The following is a 26,622-nucleotide window of genomic DNA, read 5'->3' as shown; positions in this document are numbered from 1 at the left end:
CTTAAACTCAGAATTAAGAACATAATACTGTCATCTTTTTGCAAATCTTACCTGTTGCTTGCAAAGGAGGGAAGCAAGACTATCTTGTGTTGGGTGGCTGGATATCTGGTATGGATGATGAATATCAGCTCATTAGAAAGGCAAGGAAGAAGAAAAGGTGATGCTGTTATTTATAAAAACAAGCAGCTTCACACCACAGAATTCAGGAGAGCAGGCTGGTTTAGTTAGGTGATGAGAGAGCTGTCTGTCACCAGGAGAGAGTTCTGTGTCAACCTGGGAACTGAGGAAAGTCCCTGATTCTTGGAAAAAGAGAAGAAGTATAATGTAAGGATGCAGGCATGATAGCCTTTTGGTCCTTGGGAAAATGGCACAAGTCCTCTTGGCAGCCATTTCTGGGCACCTGATTTTCATGTGCCCAGAAGAAGGTGACTGTAAATAGCCAACACGGATTTACCAAAAAGATAAATTATAGCTGCCTGACCTGATTGCTTTCTGTGATGAAAGACCTAGCTTATGGATGAGAGGAATACAGGGGACATTGTATATCTTGACATCAATCTGGAGAAAAGAAAGCTTAGGGGTAGCGTAATAGCAAAAGCTCAATACCTACAAAGTTGTCAGAAAAATAGAGCTAGACAAGCTCTGCAAAGATGCATTGAAGGAGGACAAGTGGAAATGGTGATAGATTGAAACATGGGAAGTTACAGTTTAGCATAAGGAAAAGAATACTTTTGGAATGAACTTAAGCATTGGGATGTTTTAGCCACTGAGGTTGTGAAATCCCCATCCTTGGAGGTTTTCAGGGTCTGACTGGACAAGAATCTGAGCAATCTGGTCTGAATTCACTGTTGATCTTGATTTCAGCAGGAGGTTCAACTAGGATGACCTCCAGCGGTCCCTTCCAACCTGAATGATTGTGTGATTTTTTTGGTGATTTAATACTTTGGTCATAAACTGAGAAAAAAAAAATAGCCCACTCCCAGTCACTAAAGTCACAACTGAAATCCAGAGGATACTCCCCAGGCTGAATTATTTGGAATATTTCACTCCAATCTGGCCTACCTCACTGCCAGCAAAAAGACTTTAGCAATCAAGGGCAGGGCCAGGAATGCCTGAACCAAAAATACGATTAATGCAATATTTCAAATGTTAAACTAATCAGAGTATCAGTTACTGTAAATTTCAATCAATGTTGTATGGAATATAACAGTTTTGGTGGTTTTAAATATATCTGCCTATGTTCTGTGTGAGTTTTTACAGTAAGCAAAATGTAGTCATTCCCAGTGTGGAATTTCATGACTACTTTCCTAAGATACACAACAAGAAGTGAGAAGGACTTCTTATAAAATCTGTGTATCTGTGATTTGGGAAGCTTTTTCTGAATTGTGGGAGATGGTTCCTTCTAGGAATTTTCTTGGAAATTCCTAGAATTCCTTCTTGGAATTTTTCTTAGACTTTGTAGTGGTTTAACCCCAACCAAGACAGCTTGTGCACTTACTCCCAGTGAGTGGTGCCAGGCTGGAAGCAATCGAGGCCCACGTTAGTCCATGCCCCCCCCTTCCCCAGGGCTGCCCGCCCCCTTTCCCCCCTCCCAGAGGGATGGGGAGGAGAATCGAAGGAATGCAACTCCCACGGGCTGAGATAAGAACAGTCTAGCAACTAATGTACAATACGAATCACCACCGCTACCACCAATGACAACAATGATAAGAGAAAATAGCAAAGGAAAGGAGTACAACACCATGCGCCGAACCACCAGTCCGACCCGGCCGACCCCCTGTCCTTCCGGGTACCTCCCAGTTCCCCCCTGGGCATGACGTGCTGTGGTATGGAATACCTCTTTGGTCAGTTTGGGTCAGGTGTCCTGTCTCTGCTTCCTCCTGGCTTCCCCTCCTCCCTGGCAGAGCATGAGGCTCACAAAGTCCTTGGCCAAACCAAAACATCATTTTTATCAGCTTTGTTCCCAGCCCGAAAGTCAAAACACAGCACTGCACCAGCTACCAAGAAGGAGAAAAATGACTGCTGCTGCTAAACCCAGGACAGACTTCAAACTTTTCCTTCAGAAACTGTAGTAGTTCTGTTGTTTCTTAAAATAAGGGAGCAGTTAGTTCTCCTGCTTTCTCATTGTACTTTTTTGTTTTCTCTGGCAAAGGTGTAGCTTGTGTTTCTTTGATTGTTTTTTGTTTGGTTTGGGGTTTTTTGTCTGTGTGGGGGTTTTGTGCAGGTTTATTTGTTTGTTTGGATTTGAGTTATTTTTTTCCTACGTGTTTAGATTATTTATTAGTCAGGTGAGTAAAACAAATAACCAACAACTTAATCTAGAGGTTTACAATTCAATAGCAGTTCTTTGGATGCAAGGATAATCTTGGAGTAGGTTGCAGATGCAGTTTGCATTCCGAGTTGGGCAATACAGTCTAACTGACAAGTGTTTCTCTTGAGAAAAAGTCAACAGAAGCTTGGTTTTGTCCCTTTACATTCTGCAGGTCAGTTTCCTATCTAAAATAGAAGGAAAACTTTCCTTGTGTAGTTTTTTCATGTATATTTCTATGTAGTAATATAGTATATTATAGTAGAGTAATACATAAATACTAATATATTTTTATATATGTCATATATAACATTGTTTTGAGTAGTATAAGTGGCTTCAGTATCAGCTGTTGATGACAACTGGTAACCTTTCCAAGTTAATATTCTGTTCTTTAGGAACAGTGATGGAATTTAAATTTAGACTGATGCTCTTGAGATAAAAGACCTAAGAATGTCCTGAAGAAGAGAAGAGCTCCTTTCATGCTTACTGTGTTGCATAACAAAAGCATTCTCTTTTGTCATCTTCATTGGGATTGTTCTCCTGTTTGCTCTTTCTTCTTTGCTTTCTCTTGCTCTAATGTCCCATCATTAAGATTATGTGGGCAAGTAGGTAAACATCAGTAGCAGGAGATGGTTGTAGCTCTATCCTAAAGAAGCAACTATTTACATCATGATTTAAAAACCTGAAGGCAGTCAGAAAAGGCTTTCTATACCAAATGTACTGTGGTATTTACCATAATACAGTTTTGATAGCAAAATATATAAATACGAAGAACACTTATTATTAATTAGGATATTGCTCTTCATGTGTGTTATGTCTTGGTTTTTGTGCTTAATGTCCTCATCAGTGGAGAGTTTCTCCTCAGTGGAGAGGTTTTGTTCTTCACACAATATTAATGTCTTAAACATGAGAGGCTGGAGATCCATGTTATACACTGCAAATACTGGAAGAGTTTAGTTACATGTGGTATAGGAGCTATGTTTCTTTTTTCTTTCTTTTTTTTTTTTTTTTCCCATGTGTAGGCTTTTCTAGATTATTTCCTTAACATAGTTTTTCACATTTAATCAGTCATGAAGTCTCCCAGCAGACTGGTCCATTCACACTCACTCAGCTCTGCATCAGCTCAGTTCTAACTTGGCAGGAAATGTCCTCATCACTATATTAGGAAGCTGCTGTCCTGGGTTCAACTGTAATTGCTATTTTTCTCCTTGATAGCTGGTGCAGGGCTGTGTTTTCAACTTTAGTCTGAGAATGGTGCTGATGGCACACCAATGTGGCTCATGAAAATTTTTTCGCTATCTCACTTTGTACTTCACTTGTGTTGTCTATTCCAGCAATGACATTTACTTGTATAAAATAGATTATAATACCTCCATGATTCCTATGGAAAGCTTAAGATATTCAGACATCATGTTGTTTTGGTTATGTAGGGAAATCTGAAATTTTTCCTTCCTCTAAAGATATTTGTTCTTATATTTCAGTTCTCAGCTGTATCTTCCACTAGGATGTTGGTTATATGACCACAATGAAAATACTTACATTCCTACAGACCTGGACACACTCCAGTGTCTTAGTGTTTTGGAAAGCTCGCATTCCTGTTTTATGAAAATAGAAATAGTGACCAATCTGTATTTTATATACAATAGCACACTCTAGTGTGTGTATATTAATTAGTCATTATGGACTGGTTCTTATCATATTTAACTTAAATTGCAGTATTTTAGTTCTGTTGTATTCAGTGATTCTATTTTTTCTTTATACTTTGGTTTATTAGAGGAAATATTTTTCTTCAAATGAGAAATTACCAGTTTCTTAACAGAATCATTTTGATACTTACTGTTATTATTTTTTTTTTAATGATGCTTTGAAAGAGCTGATAATTTTTGTAGCAAGGAAAATCTTGATGTAAGGGAAGAATTGAGTCCAATATAAAAAGCCTTAATGCTGTCATTATATACAGCAAATGTGTGTAAGATGGATTTGAAATTTGTCTTCTAATTGAGTTGCCTGCAGGGAATTACAATTTGCCTTTTTGCATTAGTACGGAAATGAATACATCACTTTCTAAGGTGTCAGCTCACACTTGTGGCTAATTCTGAAGATATCACAGCCTTAGAGAAGATAGGCAGCCAGCATCAACTCAGATAACTGGGTTCCATGTTAGGTACAGTACAAGACTCTTTGTCATAGAAACATTTGTACAGCTTTGTGTTAACTTACTATCTTATTAGCATGTTTGCAGCCAGCATCAACTCAGATAACTGGGTTCCATGTTAGGTACAGTACAAGACTCTTTGTCATAGAAACATTTGTACAGCTTTGTGTTAATTTACTATCTTATTAGCATGTTTTTCTGGACATTTTTTTTTTTTTAAACCAGGTTTATGAATAATAGTGCAAAATATAAAAAACAAATAATATCAGTTGACCCCAAAGTACGAGTGAGAGATTGAGTTGCTGATGAGGGTCCAGAGAAGGGCAATGAAGCTGGTAAAGGGCCCGGAGCACAAGTCTGATGAGGAACGGCTGAGGGAACTGGATTGTTAAGTCTGGAGAAGAGAAGGCTCGGGGGGACCTTATCGCTCTCTACAAGTACCTTAAGGAGGATGGAGCGAGGAGGTGCCTGGCCTCTTCTCCCAAGTAACAAATAATAGGACAAGAGGTAATGGCCCCAAGCTACATGAGGGGAGGCTTAGACTGAGTATCAGGAACAATTTCTTCACAGAGAGGGTAATCAGATATTGGAAAAGGCTGCCCAGGGAAGTGGTGGAATCACTGTCCCTGGAAGTGTTCAAAACCTGTGTGGATAAGGCCCTTAGTGACATGGTTTAGTGATAGTCTTGGCAGTCCTGGGTTAATGGTTGGACTTGATGATCTTAACAGGTCTTTCCAACCCAGTTGATTCTACTATTCTATCATTCTATGAATCTTGCAGGGCTTCACAAAAAAAAAAATCAGTTCTAATCAAGAACTCATATTTTGGCCAACGATATGAAGTTTTTATAGCTATCATTTCAACCTTTTTTCTAAGCCCTTTCAGGAGAAAGGAACTGAATGGCAGAGCAGAAACCACCAATCAAATATAGAGTTACAGACAGATTAATTTATTTTTAACGGTATTGCATGACCTTCCATAATTAAAGTGAACATGATTCGTTAGACACTAGGTTTTTCTTGTTCAAATATACAGATCTTGGAAAACATAGAATTGTATTAATTAATTTTTAACTTGAATGCCATCCAGAAAGCAATAAATATGTAGTGAAAGCTCTGTATGAGTTTTGCCCTGTAATCACTGCAAGCTAATGTTTGTGATAAATGTCCTTCTGCTTTCTGCAGCAGTTTTCCAAGGTGATTTAAAGCACCCATGACCTGTTGTACTAGTTTATCTAAGAACAAATCCCTGAAGCAAAGAGTGAGGAAGGAGGGAAAGTTTTTCATTGTCTTACTAACTGGGGATTTGAAAAAGTGGTGCTATTCATTAATAAGTCTGAAATGCTGATGAGAATCTAATGAGGTGTTCAAATTGCAGACTTACATAGTAAACCACAGGCAAGCAGTTTTAAGAAAAGTCAAATTATTAGAATGTTCCGGTCCATGTTATTTTTAGACAATACTGTGAATTAAATAAAAAGTAAACAGAGCTGTATTTGAAAAATGTATTCAGGATGTTTCATACAATAATACTTTCCTGGGACCCTTAAGGATAAAAAAATAAATCGAAAAGATTTAAAAGGAGCTATGTAATGAGTAGGAGAAGGGTGTGCTCTTCTGAGGAAAATGAGTCTGATGCTAGTAATTTTCAACATTTTTGTTAATATAGGCAGTAGAAAATGTTTACGAGGAGAGTGATTTGGAGCTCCTGCCATCCACAGGTACACCCAAGAAACCAGAAAAATCAGAGTAACAAAGAAAATTCAATAAAAAATAAAAAAGAAAAAGAAAAATGAAGACCATAGAATTATCTGGGCACTAATCAAGTAAAATAAAGGAATAAAACAAGTTTAATACTAGGGCCATCTTGAATTGAGCATATATGTAATATCTAAAGAGCCAAGAGCATTTCTTCATGGAAAATACAAAAAATTATGAAAATAATTGGTTTTTACTCTCCTTATTAAAGTTATGTCAGGTGCCTATGTTATATATAATCTTTCCATGTTTTTGTACAGGAGAAGCATAAGCAGGAGTTAGAAGACATGAGAAAAGCTGGACATGAAGCCTTGGGTGTTATTGTTGAAGAATTCAAGGTAAATCAGTTGCTGAGATTATGAAATTTCCAAATAATATCATTGTAATAGTTTATAATAATTAGGCACTACAGGCAGTCTTCTTTAGGATTTAAGACTGTGTTAAACTCCTGCATATCATTTATATGCAGAAGTGACTTCCATTTTCAATAGATTTTGTAAGTAGTGTCTACTTAATCCCCAAATTACCTCAAGTGTGGAAATTCACCTAAGCAATTCTACTGAATTGTTTAAAAGGCATAGAAAGGAGAATCTTTATTACAATTAATACAGTCCGATTTTGCAATCCTTGGGTTTTAATAAAATGAACTGAGGCAGACCACCCAAGTCTTGGAAGGCAGACTCAGGGACTGTGAGAATGAAGACCTTGGGCCCACTGTAGGAGAGGAACTGGTTCGAGACCATCTTAAAAATCTGAACGTGCCCAAGTCCATGGGTCCTGATGAAATCCATCTGCGGGTCCTGAGGGAGCTGGCGAATGAAGTTGCTAAGCCGCTGGCCATCATATTTGAAAAATCATGGCAGTCAGGTGAAGTTCCTGATGACTGGGAAAAGGGAAATATAACCCCCATTTTCAAGAAGGGGAAAATGGATGACCTGGGGAATTACAGACCAGTCAGTCTCACCTCTGTGCCTGGCAAAATCTTGGAGCAGATTCACCTGGAAGGCATGCTAAGACACATGAAAAACAAGGTGCTTGGTGACAGCCAGCATGACTTCACTAAGGGGAAATCCTGCCTGACCAATTTGGTGGCCTTGTATGATGGGGCTACAGAACTGATGGACAGCGGTAAAGCAGTTGATGTCATCTACCTAGACTTGTGCAAAGCGTTTGACACTGTCCCGCACAACATCCTTGTCTCTAAATTGGAGAGACATCAATTTGATAGGTGGACCACTCGGTGGATAAAGAACTGGCTGGATGGCTGCACACACAGAGTTGTGGTCAATGGCTCAATGTCCGGCTGGAGACCAGTAATGAGTGGTGTCCCTCAGGGATCGCTGTTGGGACCGGTCTTGTTTAACATCTTCGTCGCTGACATAGACAGTGGGATTGAGTGCTCCCTCAGCAAGTTTGCCGATGACACCAAGCTGTGTGGTTCGGTTGATACGCTGGAGGGAAGGAATGCCATCCAGAGGGACCTTGACACGCTTGTGAGGTGGGCTGATGCCAACCTCATGAAGTTTAACCATGACAAGGGCAAAGTCCTACACCTGGGTCGGAGCAATCCCAGACACAGCTACAGGCTGGGCAGAGAAGAAATTCAGAGCTCCCCTGTGGAGAAGGACTTGGGGGTGTTGGTCAATGAGAAAATGAACATGAGCCAGCAGTGTGCACTTGCAGCCCAGAAAGCCAACCGTATCCTGGGCTGAATCAAAAGAAGTGTGACCAACTGGTCGAAGGAGGTGATCCTGCCCCTTTATTCTGCTCTCGTGAGACCTCACTTGGAGTACTGTGTACAATTCTGGTGTCCTCAACATAAAAAGGACATGGAATTGTTGGCACAAGTCCAGAGGAGGGCCACGAGGATGATCAGGGGACTGGAGCACCTCCCATATGAAGACAGGCTGAGAAAGTTGGGGCTGTTCAGGCTGGAGAAGAGAAGGCTGAATGGAGACCTCATAGCAGCCTTCCAGTATCTGAAGGGGGCATACAGGGATGCTGGGGATGGACTCTTCATTAGGGACCGTAGTGGTAGGACAAGGGGTAATGGGTTAAAACTTAAACGGGAAGTTTAGATTGGATATAAGGAGGAAATTCTTTCCTGTTAGGGTGGTGAGGCACTGGAATAGGTTGCCCAGGGAGGTTGTGAATGCTCCATCCCTGGCAGTGTTCAAGGCCAGGTTGGACGAGGCCTTGGGTAATATGGTTTAGAGCGAGGTGTCCCTGCCCATGGCAGGGGGGATTGGAGCTTGATGATCTTAAGGCCCTTTCCAACCCTAACTATTCTATGATTTTGTGATTCTATGATTATTCCCATCAAATGGATTGGCCATGGCCCAAATTAGTATCTCTTGCAGTCATGACTGTTGGAATTGTGACTAATGCTCTCTGTTACCAGCCAATTTTAATTTAGTGATGCCACTCCAGGGAAAGTTGTACGTAGCATGACTGAATATAAAGCCTATCATTGGTTGTTTAACAACAGCTGTGTAAAAATACACAGCATTGATCATAAACCCCAGAAAATAATTCCCAGAATCCCTCAAGCCCCAAATCCTCTAAATTAGGTACTGTGATTCTGGGTTGAACAATCCTGGAAAAGATTTGACTACTTGCCTTTCTGTATTCCCAGAAAAGATGAGTCTTCCTACCTGTAGACTTGTGAAAGTGCCTTTCTTTTGGCACACAAAGGAAAAAGTTACCATTTTTTCAGTTCTATCTAAAAGCTTGCCAAATTCATAGCCAAGAGCTCACATTTTTCTTACATTCAGTGCTAATTATTACTCCTTGCAGACTTACTGCAGCAGATTATTTTTTTTTTTGTGTGCGTGTGTCTATGCTTAAAAAGAGTTATACTTTCTGATAATCACTGTCTGGTATTTGGGGGGAATTATCTGCTATAAAAGGGACACACTGATCTTCCATTAGTTATCCCTGGCAGACGAGGTACTGAAGTTTAAGACCAAACCCTCTCAATTCCTACCCTTGTTGTGGCATGTCTTTATTAACATGGCAACAGTGTCAAAAATGGAGTTTAGACAAGAAGTCAGATACTGAAGGATTTAATATCAAGGATCTGAATATACCAAAGCGCTTAGAATTATTACAGTTGTCTTTGGAATATTAGCTTGCCAAATGTGCTGGGAAATCCGTTAACTGAGACCATTACACATTTTGTAGCACAAGCCCTCAAAAACCTTAGCTGTTTTTAAGCATCTCACATTCTTATCTTTCTTTCAACAAATAAACCATCTACAACACAGTCACGAAATTTGCATTAAAAAACATGGTAAAGCAAATAAAAAATCAGCTTAGTGTTTGGTGTAGGCTAAGTTTCCCTTCTCATGTTTACTTAATTTGGTTTAATTTCTGTCTTTCATGTTGTTATTTTTTTAAACTTTTATCCCTGATAATTAAGTACAGTAAAGAAAAGTAAATGTAGAGCTTGGAAATTGTGCTTGTGGGATCATGTCATATTGGAAGATATTTACCACAAGCAACATAAGAATTTTTCCTCTGCTTGTTTAATCAAGCTTTTGTTCTGAATTTTTCGTAGTTCTGTAAACAGACAAGTTAAGATTTTCAATCTGTTTTTTTCTCACCATATAAAGTATCCTCTAATGTAACCTTAAAAGAATATGAGGTTACAAGCAGGTGTGTTTATCTGATGGTATTTATTTACTTAATTACTTTATGCAATTATTAGTCTTCTAAAAGACAGCTTGCATGAATCGGATGTGTTTCCTTTTATGGAAATTAACTTCAAGATGCAAAGTCCTTTCTTCGTACAGTGAGAGTTTGGTCTATCACTTTTCAGTGTTAGGTGGCTGGTTTTTTTCAGCTTTCCAAAATATAAAAAAATACATTTACAAAATACGAATATGTAGGAGCTTTCAGATTGTCTTTCAAAAATATTTGTGTCAATAGCAGACCTGTGAACTGAAAGGCTACCCTCTAATAAACAAAGCAAAATTTAAGAGATATCATTACAAAATAAGTTAGTCTAGAATCAGAGTATCTTTTTTTTAGACATAGTTTATCCCTGGTGAAGAGGAAAAGCTCGTGAAATGTGGTAAGTTCTCAGCTCTTTAAAACACCAGCTTAGGCTGTTAAGTCTCCAAGTTGTCATACCAACTCAGAAAGGTCTGACAGAGGAATAAAAGAATAAATTCAGAAGTTGTTGCAAGGGCTTATATTTCACTGCTGACTTCTGTACTTGTCCATGTGTGAGTTGCACAAGAATTCAAGCAGGCCTTGAGTATGATACAATATTGGGTTTCGTTATGAAGAGGTGATGGCTGGAAAGGGAGAGATTTCTTGTCATTTTTACAGTATTGGAGTACTTGTGCAACAATGATGCCACTATAAAAATCTTTATATGGAATTCTGATAAAATCAAGGTCTTTAATCAAGACAATCTTCTTAATCTTCTGAATCTTAATCTTCTGAAGATGTGGCTGTCAAAAATATTGTATTATTGATTAAAGCATCTTGATTTCTTAAAAGTTTTTGTAAAAATTACAAGATATTTTTCCATCCCATTTCGGTTAGGATTTCTTTTTATATGTGTTTTGCAGTATAAAACAGTAAGTATGGTGTGAAATATTGTAATAATTGAAAGGCTTGAAACATAAGTAATTTAAACTCACATGCCAATAAAACTGAGATATCTAGATAAACTGAGCATAGTGTTGGAACTGTAAGTTGTTCATCGTTACTGGTATACCAGAAGATGTTGAAAATTAAACTGAAGTTGTTATGCCACTTTGCAAAAAACACCTTGCCCTATTCTTGCATTGGATTCAAATGTATTTTATGTTATGTCTTTGAAACACTGGAATAAAATTCAGTTCACACTCTAAAGAGGACAGTTAGTGAAACCATAAAGTTCCTTCACGCCTTGATGCACATCAAAATGTATTGACCTTTTGTAAAGAATAACTTGAGAGAGTATTTTTCTACAGGAAATACTTTCTAACTCAGTATATAAAATATCACATCATGAGCTCTGTTTTAAGCTTTGGTCGCATGGTATGACTGTCAGTGGAAACAATTCAGGAAATTCAACACAACAAAAAAAAAATATATATTTCATAGCATGTGAATGCACATGTTTTAATTTTCTGGAGATTTACCTGTAAATAGCCCTATCGTGAAAATATGCAGTATCTTGGGTTAAAGTTGTTAAGTTGGATTCTGTTAAAAAAGATATTTTCAAAAATCTTTTAAACAGTTTTATTTGTCTAATATATGTACTAGCTAATAACTGAGTTATAACCAGTCAACTAGAATATTTTATTGAGGCGGTGTATCTTTTCCAAGGGTCAGGAAAGAGTTTTGTTGGTGTCTTCTGCTCTGTTTTATCCTTCAACAATTGGTTAATTATATTTTGCCCATGAAGTGGTAGAAATTAATGGTGGAGACAGGATGCTGAATTAGATGAATACTATGAAACATAGAAATTCTTATGTAAAGTTGCTGAAATTAATGGTATTTAGTATGATCATATGTTTGAAGTAGTACAGCAGCTTTACTCTTCACTAGGTAACTTTATTTTTGAGGATGACTCCTTCTGGCCATTCTGACTTAGCAATTTTGAAGTAAAGAAGGTGTTTGGTGGAAATACATTTTAATAATGGTACATGAGCAGGGCAAAGAAACCAGTGAGGATATTCTTTTGGACCAAGGGCTTTGATGCAGTGCTTTTAAGTAATGTTATAGACTGTAATGCGTCAGCCCATACATCATGATACATCATGATGCATGTTTCATACTGATGTTTCAAGTGAGTTTGTATAACATTTTCAAACAGTGCTACAAACCTAAAAGTCTGGGCTTTGCACAGATTGTAATTACTTTCATACTGATTTTCAGGAGAAATGGGAGGGGGTGATAAATAGTGCTCTATCTCTTACCTCCGCCCCACACCCCCCCATTGTTGGCTTTTTCTTACTAGTTTTTTCCTCCTATTAAAAATGTGAGTTGAGAGAAAGATTTGGCAATTTGCTACTGGTAGTGGATTGGATTAATTTGGGAGTAACAGTCTATAATTTGCATTTGTAATTCAAGAAGATTTCTCATAAATTCTAGCTTTTGGACATACAATAATTATTGTTTTGGGCAAGCAGCTGTGGTTTCAGTTGCCAGTAGAATGAAGACACTAGGGCTGGGCAAATAGGCTTGTATTAGAAATGGGCTGGAGTGTCTGTGCTTTGATTCTGGCAAAGCCAAAGTTCTTTAAACTTTTCCTATGCAGGGTACAGTACCAGTTTTTCAGTCTCTAGTCTTTATTCAGTGATGCAGTTCTCTAGTGTTCCTATCATACGTGTAGTGTGCTGTCAATTACATTCCAGGACTACTTAATCATTTGACCACTGCTAAAGCATATACTAGGGTAATTAAGATGTGTATTCCCTTAAAGACACACCAAGGTGATTATGGATAAAGTTAGTAATATGATTTTTTGATATGGTTTCAACTCAGTGTCTTCCAAAATTATTTTCATGTTTGAAACTTAAAGACATTGGCTCTTTAATTAAACTTAAACAGGGGTTTGGATTGATTTATTTAGTTAAGTTTTATAACCCATCCTGTCCGAAATGGATATGAAGACACTTTACAGAACATGTTCTTGAGGGGTTTCATTCTCTTTGTTCTGTCAGAAGCCACCAGGCTTTGGCTAGTGAAGGAAAAGCAGGATTAATTCTCTGATGGATTTTTTGGGTTAGGAGAGAAATCAGAAAAGAGGGAAGAAGCAGGATTTCTTGAATCGTTTAAAATGTTTCTGGTAGTTTATACTTTACAGTAAGACTCGTTTTGCTGTCATTGTCATCCTGCAAGTCCTGTTATTTGGAGCAGCCACACTTTATAGAATTACTGTTAAATGTGAGCATGCATGTTGCTCCTTAGCTTTCCTGTAAACAATTTGAATTTGTTCTTTAAAAATCTTTCCAAGTTGTTCCTGTATATGTTTCCAGAAACAATGAGCAGAAAACAACAGACAGTTTGGTGATGGACTGTAATGTGAATGTGCATTTGGAATATTAATTATTTCCAAGTGGCAAAATAGCAAGTAGTAGTTAGAATTTCACCTGAGTGAATTCTAGCGTTTAAACTACCTTATCACAGAACTAAACCATATAGTGTACAGAAACCAGAATGTGTTCTGCCTTCCCTCTACCTCCAAGGATCTACAAGGTTCTAGTGCATTCTACAGTTCTGCTAATATTTTGTTATTTATTGCACTGTAAAGGCTGCTTTACTAACAGGAATCAATAGGTACGGGTGTTCAAGTAAGAACTACAATCAACAAATCTTTGAAAGTTTAGAACTTGGAAAAATTTGGCTTCACCTCTAGGGGTTCAAGAACTATTGCCCTATTCTCTTGGAAAGGAAAATCATGACTGAGGAAGTGTGCAGACTCCTTATTATTGTTCAGTTCCACTGGTCTTAGTCCTGATAACAGGACCATATATGACTTCTTTCATTTGTTTTTGAAAGGAAGAAAATACAATTATACATGAGACTGGAATGTCTCTGATACCTGGCAGGTTTTGTAAACGGACCAAAGGTTTGCTGTTCCATATCTCTGATAGCTTCTTGTCACTTCTTTGAGTCTTCTTAAGTTCCTATACTGAAACTGAGAATACCAACCTAGATTAGTTGTTAAAATATGAGGTATTTTATTCCTGGACCCTAATAATGTTCTCAGTGCTACTTTTTATTACCATGGTCTTTTATAAGCCAAAACAGCTATAGATTCAAGTCCAAGGCTTAAACCTTGACCAACTTTCAGCTTTGATTAGCTAAGAAGGTATGACAACTTGAAATAAAATGAATTATAACTGAACCAAATATAGTAAAATAATGTCAGTGTAGACATTAATTCTTGGTTTTCTCAGTTAATGGGATTTTAACCAGTTTAGTAATGGAATATGAGATGTGAGGTAGAAGGAAATGTTAAAAGACCATGTATATATCTATGTTTTTCTTATCACTTGGAGCTGTGGTGATACTTTCTGTTTTCTTTTCAGGAATAGGAGGAAGGATGTTACTATTGTTATTTGTTATACCTAAATATACTTTGATTATTTAGTACATGAACTTTGCAAATCCTGGAGGTTTTTTATTAGCGGAAGGGCATCAGTTCAATTGATGATGTGCTTGTGATCATAACTATGGTTACACAGCTGCTATTGTGGCTGCAGTTTGTTCTTATATTCGTGCATGGCTTTGTACTTGTATTTTAAGCAAACTGCTTTAAGTAGTTTATCTAAAGTGCCACAGTTCTTTAAACTGTTCCTTCATACAATGACTTACATAAGAAGCTGGGAGGCAGAGTTTTGAAAGCTGAGGAAATTACAAATGGGAAAAGAAGATCTAGTAACTGCCTGAAAAGTGGACTGTTTATTTGGCTCTACTGAAAACCTAAAAGGCAACCTCACTTTTGGTTAAAGGCAGATATAGTTTGGGTTTGTGAAGTGTGTTGTACTGAGGAAGGAGAGGAAGAATTAAAAAACAAAAAAAAAGGATGGGAGAAAAAGCCATGCAGCAATAAGGACTAGTTGATAAATGTAAAGAAATTCTGAAAATCTGAACGCACCACTTCCTGTGGACAATAACAAAGTGTAGTCTCAGGCAACAAATATGACGGGGTGTAGAAACAGATCTACAAGACTGATGCCTCTTGACATCACAGTCCTGAAACTGGCTGTTGGGTACAGGGTGAGCCTTGCCAGCCTGTTTCAAGGAACTTCATTGCACACTATATGAAAGAAGAAATTAATTACCAGTAGCACCCATATTGAAATCCTACCCCATGAACTTCATGCAGCAGATGCCATAGACTACATTCTGCTATAAACTTACTTGAAATGATTCAGTGAGCTATTAAAAGAAGACTGCTTCAAAAATGCCACCTTGATATTAGGTCAGTGGCCACAGATTTATGGAACATCAGCCCACCAGGATAATTGTGTAATTAATTAAGGAAGAAAGTGGTGTTTCAGCAGTGATAAGTAGTTGCCCAGAGTAGCAATTAGTCAAAAGACTTTTAGTGTCACTGTACTGAAGGAAGTATGTAACTAGAAGTTAGAGATGCCTATCATCAAGCAGCTATGTTTTAGTTTAGTAACTTAGTTAATTAGTAAATTAGGGGTTTAATTAGTAATTTAAATAGTTGGTTATTTTAAAATTTGCAAAGAATTTGAATGAATATTATCCATCTCTGGTGTATTAACCCCATCAACAAACCTTAAATGGTAGTTGTGATCAAAGAAAGTGACCTCATTATTTAACTTCATGGGTTTTTTTCTATCTTTTTTTTTTTAACAATCTTGTAAAGACATTGTTTTATGACATCTTTATGTTCATATTTGATTTTTATTGTCAGCTGGAGCCAGGCATATGTAGGATACCCACAGTGAATGTAGTAATGTTATAGGCAACAACTGCATGTTAGATATGAAATAAAAGGAAATTGTCAAGTTTGGTTCCTATTTTACTTTTTAAATTGTCTTACCTCAGGTGATTTATTAAATATAATTTTCAATAACAAGAAGCTATCTGAGAAAAAGCATTGCAACTCAATGACCATTCTGTTGCTGTTTTCCCTATGATCAGAATTAGATGATTTTTTTTTTTTGCCAGTTATATGAAAAATATATTGTTACAATAGTTTAAGCAGAAAAACCTGCCATAGCTCAGACATAATTTTTGACAATGATGTTTGGCAATTCTAATTTATACACAATAGGATTTACATATGAAGTTTCACATACAGAAGTTATACTTCTCTGAGAGTTTTTGTTTTCTTTTATATCCTGAATTTATATCAATAAAAGAACTAAACGTAGTTGAGAAGAAATTGGTTTTTTCGAAAATATACCTATGGCAAGCTATATTCCCTGCAAGCACCACTAAATGTATTTTTACTCTTTGATTAAAACGTGTTAAGCATCATCTTTTACTTTTTAAATCTCTGAACGTGTGCTAAAAACCACTACCATACGCTATACTGAAGAACACTGAATTTGGCTATTACTGAAGAACACTGAATTTGGCTTAAGAAGCTAGTTTGTGGAAAATTTGGAAATGTAGTTCAAAAATTGTCAGAAGATTTAAAAAAAAATAAAACACTTTTTGTTTGCTTTCTTTGGTGTTTTAAGTTTGGTGGGCTTTTTTAAGTATTCAACATTTATTAAATGTGCGTGTTATGTTCAATAAAGTAAATGTATCTCTAAAATAAAGATTGTTTGAAAGATGGATTTTTTTCTTTGTTTTTATTTGGACCAAAGGTCTGTTTTTCATAAAACGTGTCTGTTTTAACTTACATAATAATTTCAACTACTCCACTATTTTGATTACTAGTTAAAAATAGTTTGCTACATTGTGTATGAATAGCTCAATGAATATTTGGAAAGTGACATAAATATTTTATAATATTAAGAAAAAAGACTTGCATGTCATAAGTTAAGTAAATCCTGCATTAAAATACCATCATTGTTTAAGGAAGCCTGAGTGTAATTTCTCAAACAGTAATTTATTTTTTCACATATCTTGAATTTTTTTTTGTTTCTCGTTTTGCCTCCAGATGCTGGAAATTCTTCAGAGTTCAGTCAAGTGCATGTGAATGCACACACATGTGCATGCACATGTGCTCACACAGGGAGTTGCTAATTTTATCATCTTTTCATCTTTTTGTTACTGTCTCGGTACTTTGACTTTCCACACTTTGACTTCCACTGCTTCATATTTAAGTGTGAACTTCCTGGGGGAGCATTCTTTTATGTTTTAAATTACTCAAAATTTCCATCTGCTTTTACTTGACTTGTGGTTGTGAAGATCATGCTTGGCCCATGGGATCTTACACTGTGCCGAGAGGATGTGGAGTTTTGTCAGCCAGGGAAATATGTCTGACTTTTTTTTTTCCCTTCAGCAGCTTTCATACACTTCTCTTCTTGTGTGGTCCAACTAAACTGAGTATATTTAACAGAAATACTCTCCCTCTCTATCTTCTGTGTGCTGCTCTCTTTTAAGCAGACTGTGTGTAAGAAATCTGAGATCCAAAAAATTTTAATCCTGACTGAAAACAAGGTAGTGTTACATAGAAAGGTACTTTAATAGTTGCACATTCCAATTTTATACCAGCATTCCACATTCTGGTTATACAAAAGTATTAGTAGATCTGCAGTTACCAATAAACATCCCAGTCATATCTTTGTTGAGTATTTTATGCTTGCTTATTACAGGCACTGCTACAATCTACAGTTCAACAGCAAGAAGCAGCTCTTGAAAAACAGTATATTCTAGCAATTGAAAAACATTCCCACAAATGTGAAGAACTTCTTAATACTCAGGTATGGATGTGCGCATAAAAAAATCGGCGATTTTCTTTTAGTTTCAACTCTTTTCTATTTGAAAATGTATTAACATATATGATCACCAAAGAAAATAATCTTTCACCTTGTGCCCCAGCATAACAGTAAACACAAATATTTAAAAATGCAAAATAAATAATGACTCTTCATCTGCTGGGATCAAAGGTGTTTCTGAACATTTAAACCTCCTTAAAAACAGATTCAAGAAGAACATAACACCGAGAAAAAGGCTCAGAGCAGTGCTTACTCCTTTAACAGCTGCCATTTTATGTAGTCTTGGAGAAAATATGCAATTATTTTTTAATTTACATAGTTAAATGCAGGATTTGATTTATTGGGATTTGAAAAATGTTTGCTCCAAATTTTTGGATGATTCATAGGTGTTAGACACAAACATCTGTTGCCCAGTCCTATTGTTATATCGTAGAAATTTTATATAAAAATAAAAAAACTATGAGGAATTACATAATATTCAGAAATATATACATGAATAGCTCTATATTGCCTCATTTAACATAATTTGAGTCAAAGCACACTGTTTAGCAAGTATTTGGAATTGCATCAATTACTGATGAATCTCTGAACAGTGTAAACCTGGTTTGTTACTGAATATATCTTGGTTTCAGTTAAGTACAGCTATTGAATCAAAATAATAAAGAACAATAGTATATAAATTTTAAAAAAGCTAATTTGCTAGTAGCATCCTGTTGTGTACACTCACTGCAATCAACAGTATAAACAGTTACCTTTTATACTGTTAACAACAGTTCTACTAAAAATACAAAGGATTATAGTTTATTTAATTTTCTTGGGGTATATTAGCCCTAAATACATCAAAAGTCCACACCATTTCCAGCAGTGCATTTTATGACCATTTCACTGTTCTGACCATATCAATTAACACTTAGTGCAAACATATATTAAATATATAAGCATCTGTATAAACAGGATGAAGGAAGGATGTAATAGTTTGGAGAAATCAACCCTTGAATGAAAACTACAGTTATTTAATGCTTACCATAAAGCTCTGCCCAAAAAGCAAATAAGAATGGATTTTAAGAAAATATTTTGCGTTTCTGAAATGAGCATAGTGTTTACTGACTTGATATAATTTTCTGAATGTTGAAAGGAGTGAATCTCCTAAAATATGGAAGCATTATAGGATGATGTTTTGAGGGTGTGCTTACAGACTGAGCAAAACTATTGCTCCCACGTTCTATTACATTTGAATTGCAAGCCAAAAGTTTGTGACAGAAATGTGAAAAGCATGTTTAAGAGGTTCAGATTTACCTGGGGAAACACAACAATGCAAGGTACTACCTATTCTTCGTCATAGGACAGGAGAGTACTTATAAGACAGTGCCCAGTTCACTTCATATGTATGTTTAATTCAATTTAACACCCTCTTTGGGATCCCAGAAAATATTTACATTTTGTTCACAAACTTCCAAGTAATTCCTTATTTATTTCAATCAAGGTTTATCGTCTTGATTTTAATGCAAAACTGGGATTTTGAAGCTTAATCAAGTAGAAAATTATGAGTGCTTATGGTAGAACTACCAGGTTTAATAAAATAGGATTTATACTGGCGAATTCTGTTCACTCATAAGTCTTTGTTGGAAGAGATCTGAGAAAAGTGTAGTATGTTTTTACTTCTTTTGAATATATATCTATTAAATGCATGCTTTGGTGTTTAACATCCATTCTCATTCAAATTATTTTGTTCTGTGCAAACAAGATTGCTGAAATGATTGCTAATGACTATATGCCAAGTTGATGAATACTCTTTGTTAAAGGATTGTACACCATGCTTATTTACCTCATAACTGGAGAGTTATGAGTATCTACATACCTGTAAAGATTTTTTTTGGCCTAGCAGTAATCACACAGTGCAACTATGTTCTATACACAAACATAGCTGCTTTTTGTTTTGTTTGGGGGGTATTTTTGTTGGTTTTTTTTGTTTTGTATTTTGTTCCCTTCTAATACTCCTGCCTTACAAGCAGTATTTAATTTTCAAACTTTTAAGGTCATGTTCTGCTGTTTTATTTTCAGTTCCACAAAATTAAGATTATCTCATGTTAATAACTCCTTTCTCATGCTTTCTCCTGATCCAATTTTCTCCCTAAATTCCCATACACCTTTCTTCCAGAAGTGTCTCTTTGAGAAGGCGGTAGGGCTGTTTTTCTCTGTTTGTCTTTAATCTACCAGAGTTTATTTAAGTTTCTGATTTTGAAGCTGTATTTTATCAGGGTGTTGTGCCTGTGATGGAGATGCATGTTGAAAGTCTGTCTAGAAAGTTACCGTGGTGCTGATACTGTCACTGTGCAAGACTGTATCTTCCAGGATAGGGGAGGATGTGTAAGGCCTAGTTCTATGATTCTGTTTCTTTCCTCCTAGACAAATTTCTGCATTTCATCTTCAATTGTTACATGTGAGGTTTTGCAGCATACTTGACTAGCTTATAGGTAACATCATCATCTGCTGGAGGGAACCATCAGCCCACCAACACAAATTGTCTTCTACTGTTTATCTTATTTCAGGTCAGTCTACTATCTTTTCCACTGTACTCTTCTACTGGATCTAGCTCCTTAAGTCTGTACTAAAATTGCAAACATTTCTCCGAAATGAAATTCTGACCCATTTTCTATTCTGGCTCTTCTGACAGATGCCTTCCCCACCGATCCTAAAGTAAGAAGGTTGTGGTCTATTTCCTAGTTTAGTTTCTTCTGCTCAAACTTCAATGTACTCTTAGACACACTATACTGAACTGTATCTCAGTGAAGTTTTCGTCTGTATTAATCACTATCACTATCCATGCTTTTGAAGCAAACACTTGAGAGAGGAGCTGGTGTTATCAGATAATGTAGATGCCATGTATTTCTTCATCTACCCTTTTCTTAGTCCATTAATGTCACTTGTCTTTTGAGCATCAGATCTCAAATGTCCCCTAGGTCTGAAGCTCATGGGTCCTCTTCCCATTTCCTGGAATGTGTTGAAAGGACTAGTTCCCTCAAAGAAGTGGATGATCACGGTAATGTATGCTTCCTGGGGAGCAATCTCTAAGGCTGCTTTTTTCAATTTTTTTCTGCTTTTTCCTTTTATTTATTTATTTATTTATTTCAAGAAAATACACTCTCATATCAACAGTTCAGAAAGGAAACCAGGCATTCCGCTGGGATATTCAGGGGCACCAAGTTCATGGTTTCATCGCTGAAATGTTTTAGCTAAGCAACTGTCTGGGCTGGATGCAGCAAGGAGAGGCATGTGGCAACAATGTTCTATTCCATACTTCAGTATGTGGACTAGAGTGCCTTTTAGCTTTCCCTGTTTTCCAGTGCCGGGGTAGAAATAGTTTGTTCAAACATCTAAGTAGGTTTTTCTTCTGAACACAGAGAAGACATAGAGATTGAGTAACTTTAATAAGCCTGAACCAGAAGAGGCAACATAAAAAGATGGACTCAGTAAGCATCTATTATTTGAAAGTGTTTAGTATGTAGGACTATGGTATTCTAAGGAATTTTCTCAGTAAGGTTGCTAGACCCATAAGCATGATAGTGTAAAAGGAATTGCATGTTTTCACTGGAAGCCCTAGAAATGATGTACCATAATTTTTTCTTCCTATTCAATCAGAGAGTGTTAAAAACGTAAACAATATTGTGGTTAATTTTCATATTCTTTTTAAAAGGGATAGGTATCTGTGTTAACTTGAAATAAAATCTTAAATACTTGCAGCAAATCACTTCTTATTTATTAGAAATCATTTTCCTTCTATTTATGTATCTCTCACTTATCTTGATGGTCTCCTTCCTTACTGACTTCTAAACAGTTTGAAACAGGCATTCTTGGATGGGAAGGGACTAAAGTGTATGTGAATTGAGACTCAGATCACACATTTCAATGTCTAAATTATGACTTGACAATATTCATATTTTTCTCTGTCATCCTGAGGAAAAAGTATGAGATATAAGTGGACATTCTGTGTAGTATTTTCATGCTTGGATGTAATTAGGGGGGCTATATTTTATATGGTATTTAATTATGTTAGTCTGCATGTTTTCTATTTTGTTTAGTATAAAGAAAAATAAGGGAAGACAAGGAATAGAAGTATTTAATTCTGTAGTTCAGTTGCATGCATATTCCTTTTCTGGGCTGAACTGCTTTTCTTCTACTGAGTAAACACTTAAGGATGTGTCTTAAGAATGAGTGGCCTGCAATTTCCCTTTGTATAGAGTACGTTATGCTGAAATTGTTTCCATAGTTTAAGAAACCAAAGGAGCTTCTGGTTTAATTACTGAGACAAAACAGTACTGGAAGTGTCACATGAAAAGGAAAGAACACAGTTAAATGCCTCATCTGCACTTTGGCGTGTCGATATTTTTCATGATGATTTTATGTGAAGCGATGAAACAAATCTACAGATTTATAGATGGAACATTTGAAATAAGTAGAGCAAGCCCCATGTCTTTAATTCTTTTCCACTTTATCATGATGTTGATTGTCATTTGTATGATAAATAGCAGCTTTTGATATCTGTTGAACGATGCATGAAATCTTTTCCCATTTTTTGACACACACAGGGAAGTGCTGGTTTAGCTTCAGTTTTGAAACAATGTGCTGAAAGAATAGTCAGACTAGAGGTTACATTTGCTAGACCTTAGTTTTTTTGAGTGTGTAGTGCTTGCAAGAACAGCTTGTGGACAAGCAGAAGACTGGTGTGACAATAGAAATGAGCTGCAGGAATGTGTTAAGATACCTTACCTTCTCCAGTATTTGGATGATGCATTTTGATGTGTTTTGCATAGCCTTCTGTGAAGAGTACCAGTAAGTCCCCTGACAATTCCTAAAATGTCAGATGTGAAAAGTACTTGTCTTGCATAGCAAGTGATTGTTTGTATGCCAAAGAAAATGTTTATTTCATTCAGTTCCACTGTCAGGAAGTATAATTTTCTATGATTTCAAATCTTGACTTTGTATCTACTCATACTATGCAACATGTTTATATAATAATGCTTCTTTTATGAACTTTGATTATTTATGATTCCCCCTTTTGTAAGGGGAATAGAGGTTTGATGTTCTTCCCATTGTAATTGTGAAATCAATTTAATGCCTAATCTTGAACAGAGCATATACAGAATAGAATCTAAGGAAATCTTGAGTGTTTGCATTTTTAGGAGGCATTAGCCAATTTTTCCAGTGAGACTAGTATGTACTTGAATAATCTGAAGACTTGCAGACTGAGAAAATGAAGACTGCAGTGGACATGATCTTTCTGCTTCATTAATCACAAGTATGATAGATTTTTCATTCTTGAGAGTATTTATCATGGCCCTTTGAGCAGGTCCTGTCACTTCTCAGAAGTCTTTCTGTTTGCTGCTGTAGGATTAGTTTATTCATTCTCTCTAGAACAAAGTACTTGCTATCAGTCATCCCCATTAGGTTTTTATCTAATTCACTTTGCAGCTGACCTCTCAGCCTTATCTAGATGTGTCTTTTCAGGTCTGGCACTCTTCTGCCAAGAGTGAAGTTAAACTTTCTCAGAACATCTTTATTCTCCTGAATATATAAAGGGGAAAAAAAGTATTTATTAGAATCCTGTTTATTCCTAAATTTATAATAATATCTCCTTGATTTCTGCATACATAGAGCGAATTATAGTGAAAAGATCAAGAATCAACTCTTCCTGTGCTGGAAGACTTTTTTTGTTGTTGCTTGTTGCTTGTTTCCTTAAATCCTGAAAACATTTGATTTATCCTCACTTTGTGTTTTGGTTTTGTACATGTGGCCTTTGCATACAGTTTTCCCCTCCCAGAGTAAAAGTTACATTGCTAAGATCCAAAAAGGCTTTGGAAAAAATGTAAATCCTTACCCCATAGTCTTCTTACTTCATTTGAATCTGCCTACTATTGCAAGCTAGCTAGAGGATGACTTTGCAGTCCCTTTGCACTGTTAATTCAGTCAGGATATTTTCAGAGTACCAAGCAGAAATCTTATTTGAAAATTTGCCTTCCTTTGTCAAGTTCTACTTGAAAGTAGCTCTTTAGTGTGATTTTTGCTTTCTGCCTTTTGCTTATATGACAAGTTTCCTTAAAACCATCATTGCTTGTTGCAAATTTGTATCAGTACTTGTTAGTGCCGAACAACAAAATAATACAGTATGATTTTTCTCGTCAGTTACTTTTCTGTGGAAGTTTTTTTCCCCTCCATTTTGCCATCTTTCGTTACTGAGGATTTTGCTACTTATATTGATCACAATTTTTTTGATAGATTTATTTTTCCTGGTAGATAGAGCAATTCTGTGAGAACTAATATAGGCTGTCAAATTGATTAGACAGTAAAGCCAGAAGAGCTAATTGATATTTTCTTTTTTTTTTTCTCAGATTTTTGCCAAAGTTCCTTATCTCTGTATCCTTAGGATCTTGATGTTTGTAGGTTTATTAACAATCTCATTACTATGTATGCTTTCTGACTATTTTCATTATTAAATGACTTTCTGTAGCTTCTTACTTTCTTTATGAAAACAGTGAAGCACATCTGCAACAAAATGTTTTAATTTCAGCTTCTGATGTGCCTTAAATTGTGCAGTTTTACATACTGACTCTATACTGCTGAGGGGAAGCCTGAGTATGAGTAATGAGCTTATTTATTAACCCTATTATATTTTTTCTTTATATTTTAATTGTTCTAACTTTTCTGGTTTAATAATGTTTTGCTGATTCCTAAGCTTTCTCTCAGAAAAGTTTTGCTTCTTTGTTAGCCACTTGGACCTCAAACTGGCAAAAAGATACAGTCCAACCATGCAGTAATAAGTTATAATTTGAGGAAGTGGAAATATGTAACAGATGTTGGAATTCTTCAGACAGATTTTCCACCTTGCGCTGCCAAACACTCAGATGCCACAGATAGTGAGGACAGTGTAGGAAACCAGTTAGGATTACCAGATCTTGTCATTTGACTTAGGCATTGTTTAGCAGTGGTGAAGAAAACGTGCAGTGTTAAATGCTGTTAAATATAGCTAGCCTTTTACAGGAGCGGAAAACTATTAGTAGTGTTTTGATAAAGTTGCCTTTTTCCTCAGAATAATATTTTAGATGGGACGTAGAAAGGGCCATATTTTGATAACATTACAAAATCATGATGCTATAACTGTGTATTTTTGTTATATCTCCTAGCCACATAGAGATAATGTTTCCCACGACCTGTGTTATTCCTTTCTACTGTTAGATTCCTTCATGAGAAATAGAAATAAAAGTAGAAATCTGTGAGTTAAGAAATTTTCTTGTAAAATAGGTGAACAAATTTGAATTGGTGAATTCTTACGAAGCCTCATCCAGTGGTTAATTATTCCTCTTGATCAATGAAGTACTGAAAGATTTGCTAAATGTTTCTGAAGATAGTTTTTCCCAAATCTTGGGGTCAGGGATTGTTCTATGTCCATATGTAATGAAAGCACAAAAAAAAAACCGAAAACCCGGGAGACATAAAGTCTTATTACTCCTGGTTTGGGTTGTTGTTTTTTGGTTTTTTGTTTTTTTTTTTTTGTTAAACTACAAAGTAGTTTTATTAGATTTTAAAATTCAGTAGACTTTTGTTACAAGAAAAACTGAAAACAGAGGATGAAGTAGACATACGTATGTCTTAATATACTGTTTTTCAGAATGACGCCGTTAACAGAAGGTTCCAGTGTCATTTCATTAGTGTGTGAAAACTTTTCCTCAGATGGAAGATCAGTCAAAGTGTGAAATATCATTATTTTGTAGCAGTGATGCAACAAATAATGCAAGCTTATTTTTTCTGTTAAGTGTTCGGATATTTAGATTAACTTTGTTCTGTGATGTTGTTAGCTGTTTTGTTTTGGCATGGTTATCTGACTACTTTTCCATAAGCTGTGAATAACAGATAGCAAAATTAATTTATCCATATTGAATTTGGTGATCATTATAGCAAAAGAATTGCATCCTCATTTGTGGATGAAATCCTGGAGCAGTTTCCCTTTAAAGGAAACAATACAGGGCCCAGGAAGAAACTACATTTTTAAGAAGCATTTCACCCTATTTTCCATTTTTCTTTATATTTGCAATTTAGAATTAGTAGGAATATGTGGGGGATTGTAACTGTATTAAATTAGAATTGGTTATTAATAGCTTTAATGCAGTGTTTTAGCTGTAAAGCAGTTCATACCCTGCATTATTTTATTCACTCCATGAATAATTATTATACTATATATTATGTAATCCTTCAAAGGATGATTACCTGAAAGAAAATGTCATGATTCCTCAGAAATAAATTTAATATATAAAAATAACAGAAAAGACTGGCTAGTTGCTATTGTGATTAAATCTGTTTACAATGTATTCTGTGACTCACATTCCAGGAAAAAAAAGAAAGATTTTTTTTATTTCTTTTTTACAGGAATCAAGAAAAACCACAGGACCTCTGTATTTATATTTGAATCTACATCAAACAATTTTCATTTGGAACCATTGCCTAGAGAACTTCTTGCAGGGAGGAAAACATTATAACCTATTTTTGAATGCCTTTTGTTTTAAGTTGATTTTCAGAAGACTCTTCTTGACCCTCTTTTGCTACTTTCCAGAGAGTAGGGTAGAAAGACTAGTAGTTCTCTTCACTCTGGAGAGAACTTTTCTACAAATGTTCTTTTTCCACACTTTTCTAAAAATGCTTGGGTTTCCCTTTCCATAGAAAACTCTTGTGTCCCACTGGGCCATCAATTTTCTCTTCAGAATTCTTACACATCAAAATTCTGCACTCAACCCTATATTCTCTGTCTAAAGAATAAGATGAAGCAAGGTTCAGGCAAAGTGATACATGAAAGACCTATACTATTTATTGTACCTAAGCCAAAGCTTTTTAGATCTTGCTGAGTATCTCTGCATAGTCTTCTACTGTTTGCTGTGCCTTAGAGATTGCATGCATAATGTGGATTTGCAGCCTAGCAAACTTACACTGCCTGAAAACTTCCTTGTTGCACTGAAGTGGAATTTTCACAAATACTTATTT

At 36.0% G+C, this 26,622-nt stretch overlaps 1 protein-coding gene across 5 annotated transcripts in view; it reads left to right on the top strand.

Annotated features, from left to right (window-relative positions):
• The window catches only part of CCDC91 (coiled-coil domain containing 91), a 123,517-nt gene that overhangs the window by 57,147 nt on the left and 39,748 nt on the right, over positions 1–26,622 (top strand). For all 5 annotated transcript variants that reach the window (XM_061358178.1, XM_061358196.1, XM_061358161.1 and 2 more), the window contains exons 7-8: positions 6,481–6,558; positions 17,473–17,580. In XM_061358178.1, coding sequence (XP_061214162.1) covers positions 6,481–6,558; positions 17,473–17,580 — 186 coding nt within the window. The remainder of the gene's footprint in view (positions 1–6,480; positions 6,559–17,472; positions 17,581–26,622) is intronic.

This window comes from Neopsephotus bourkii, unplaced genomic scaffold (assembly GCF_033783945.1).
Source record: "Neopsephotus bourkii isolate Nb327-2 ecotype Australia unplaced genomic scaffold, CSIRO-AGI_Nbou_v1 NB_107, whole genome shotgun sequence".
Classification (NCBI taxonomy): domain Eukaryota; kingdom Metazoa; phylum Chordata; class Aves; order Psittaciformes; family Psittacidae; genus Neopsephotus; species Neopsephotus bourkii.
This window is presented reverse-complemented; position numbering and strand designations above follow the sequence as displayed.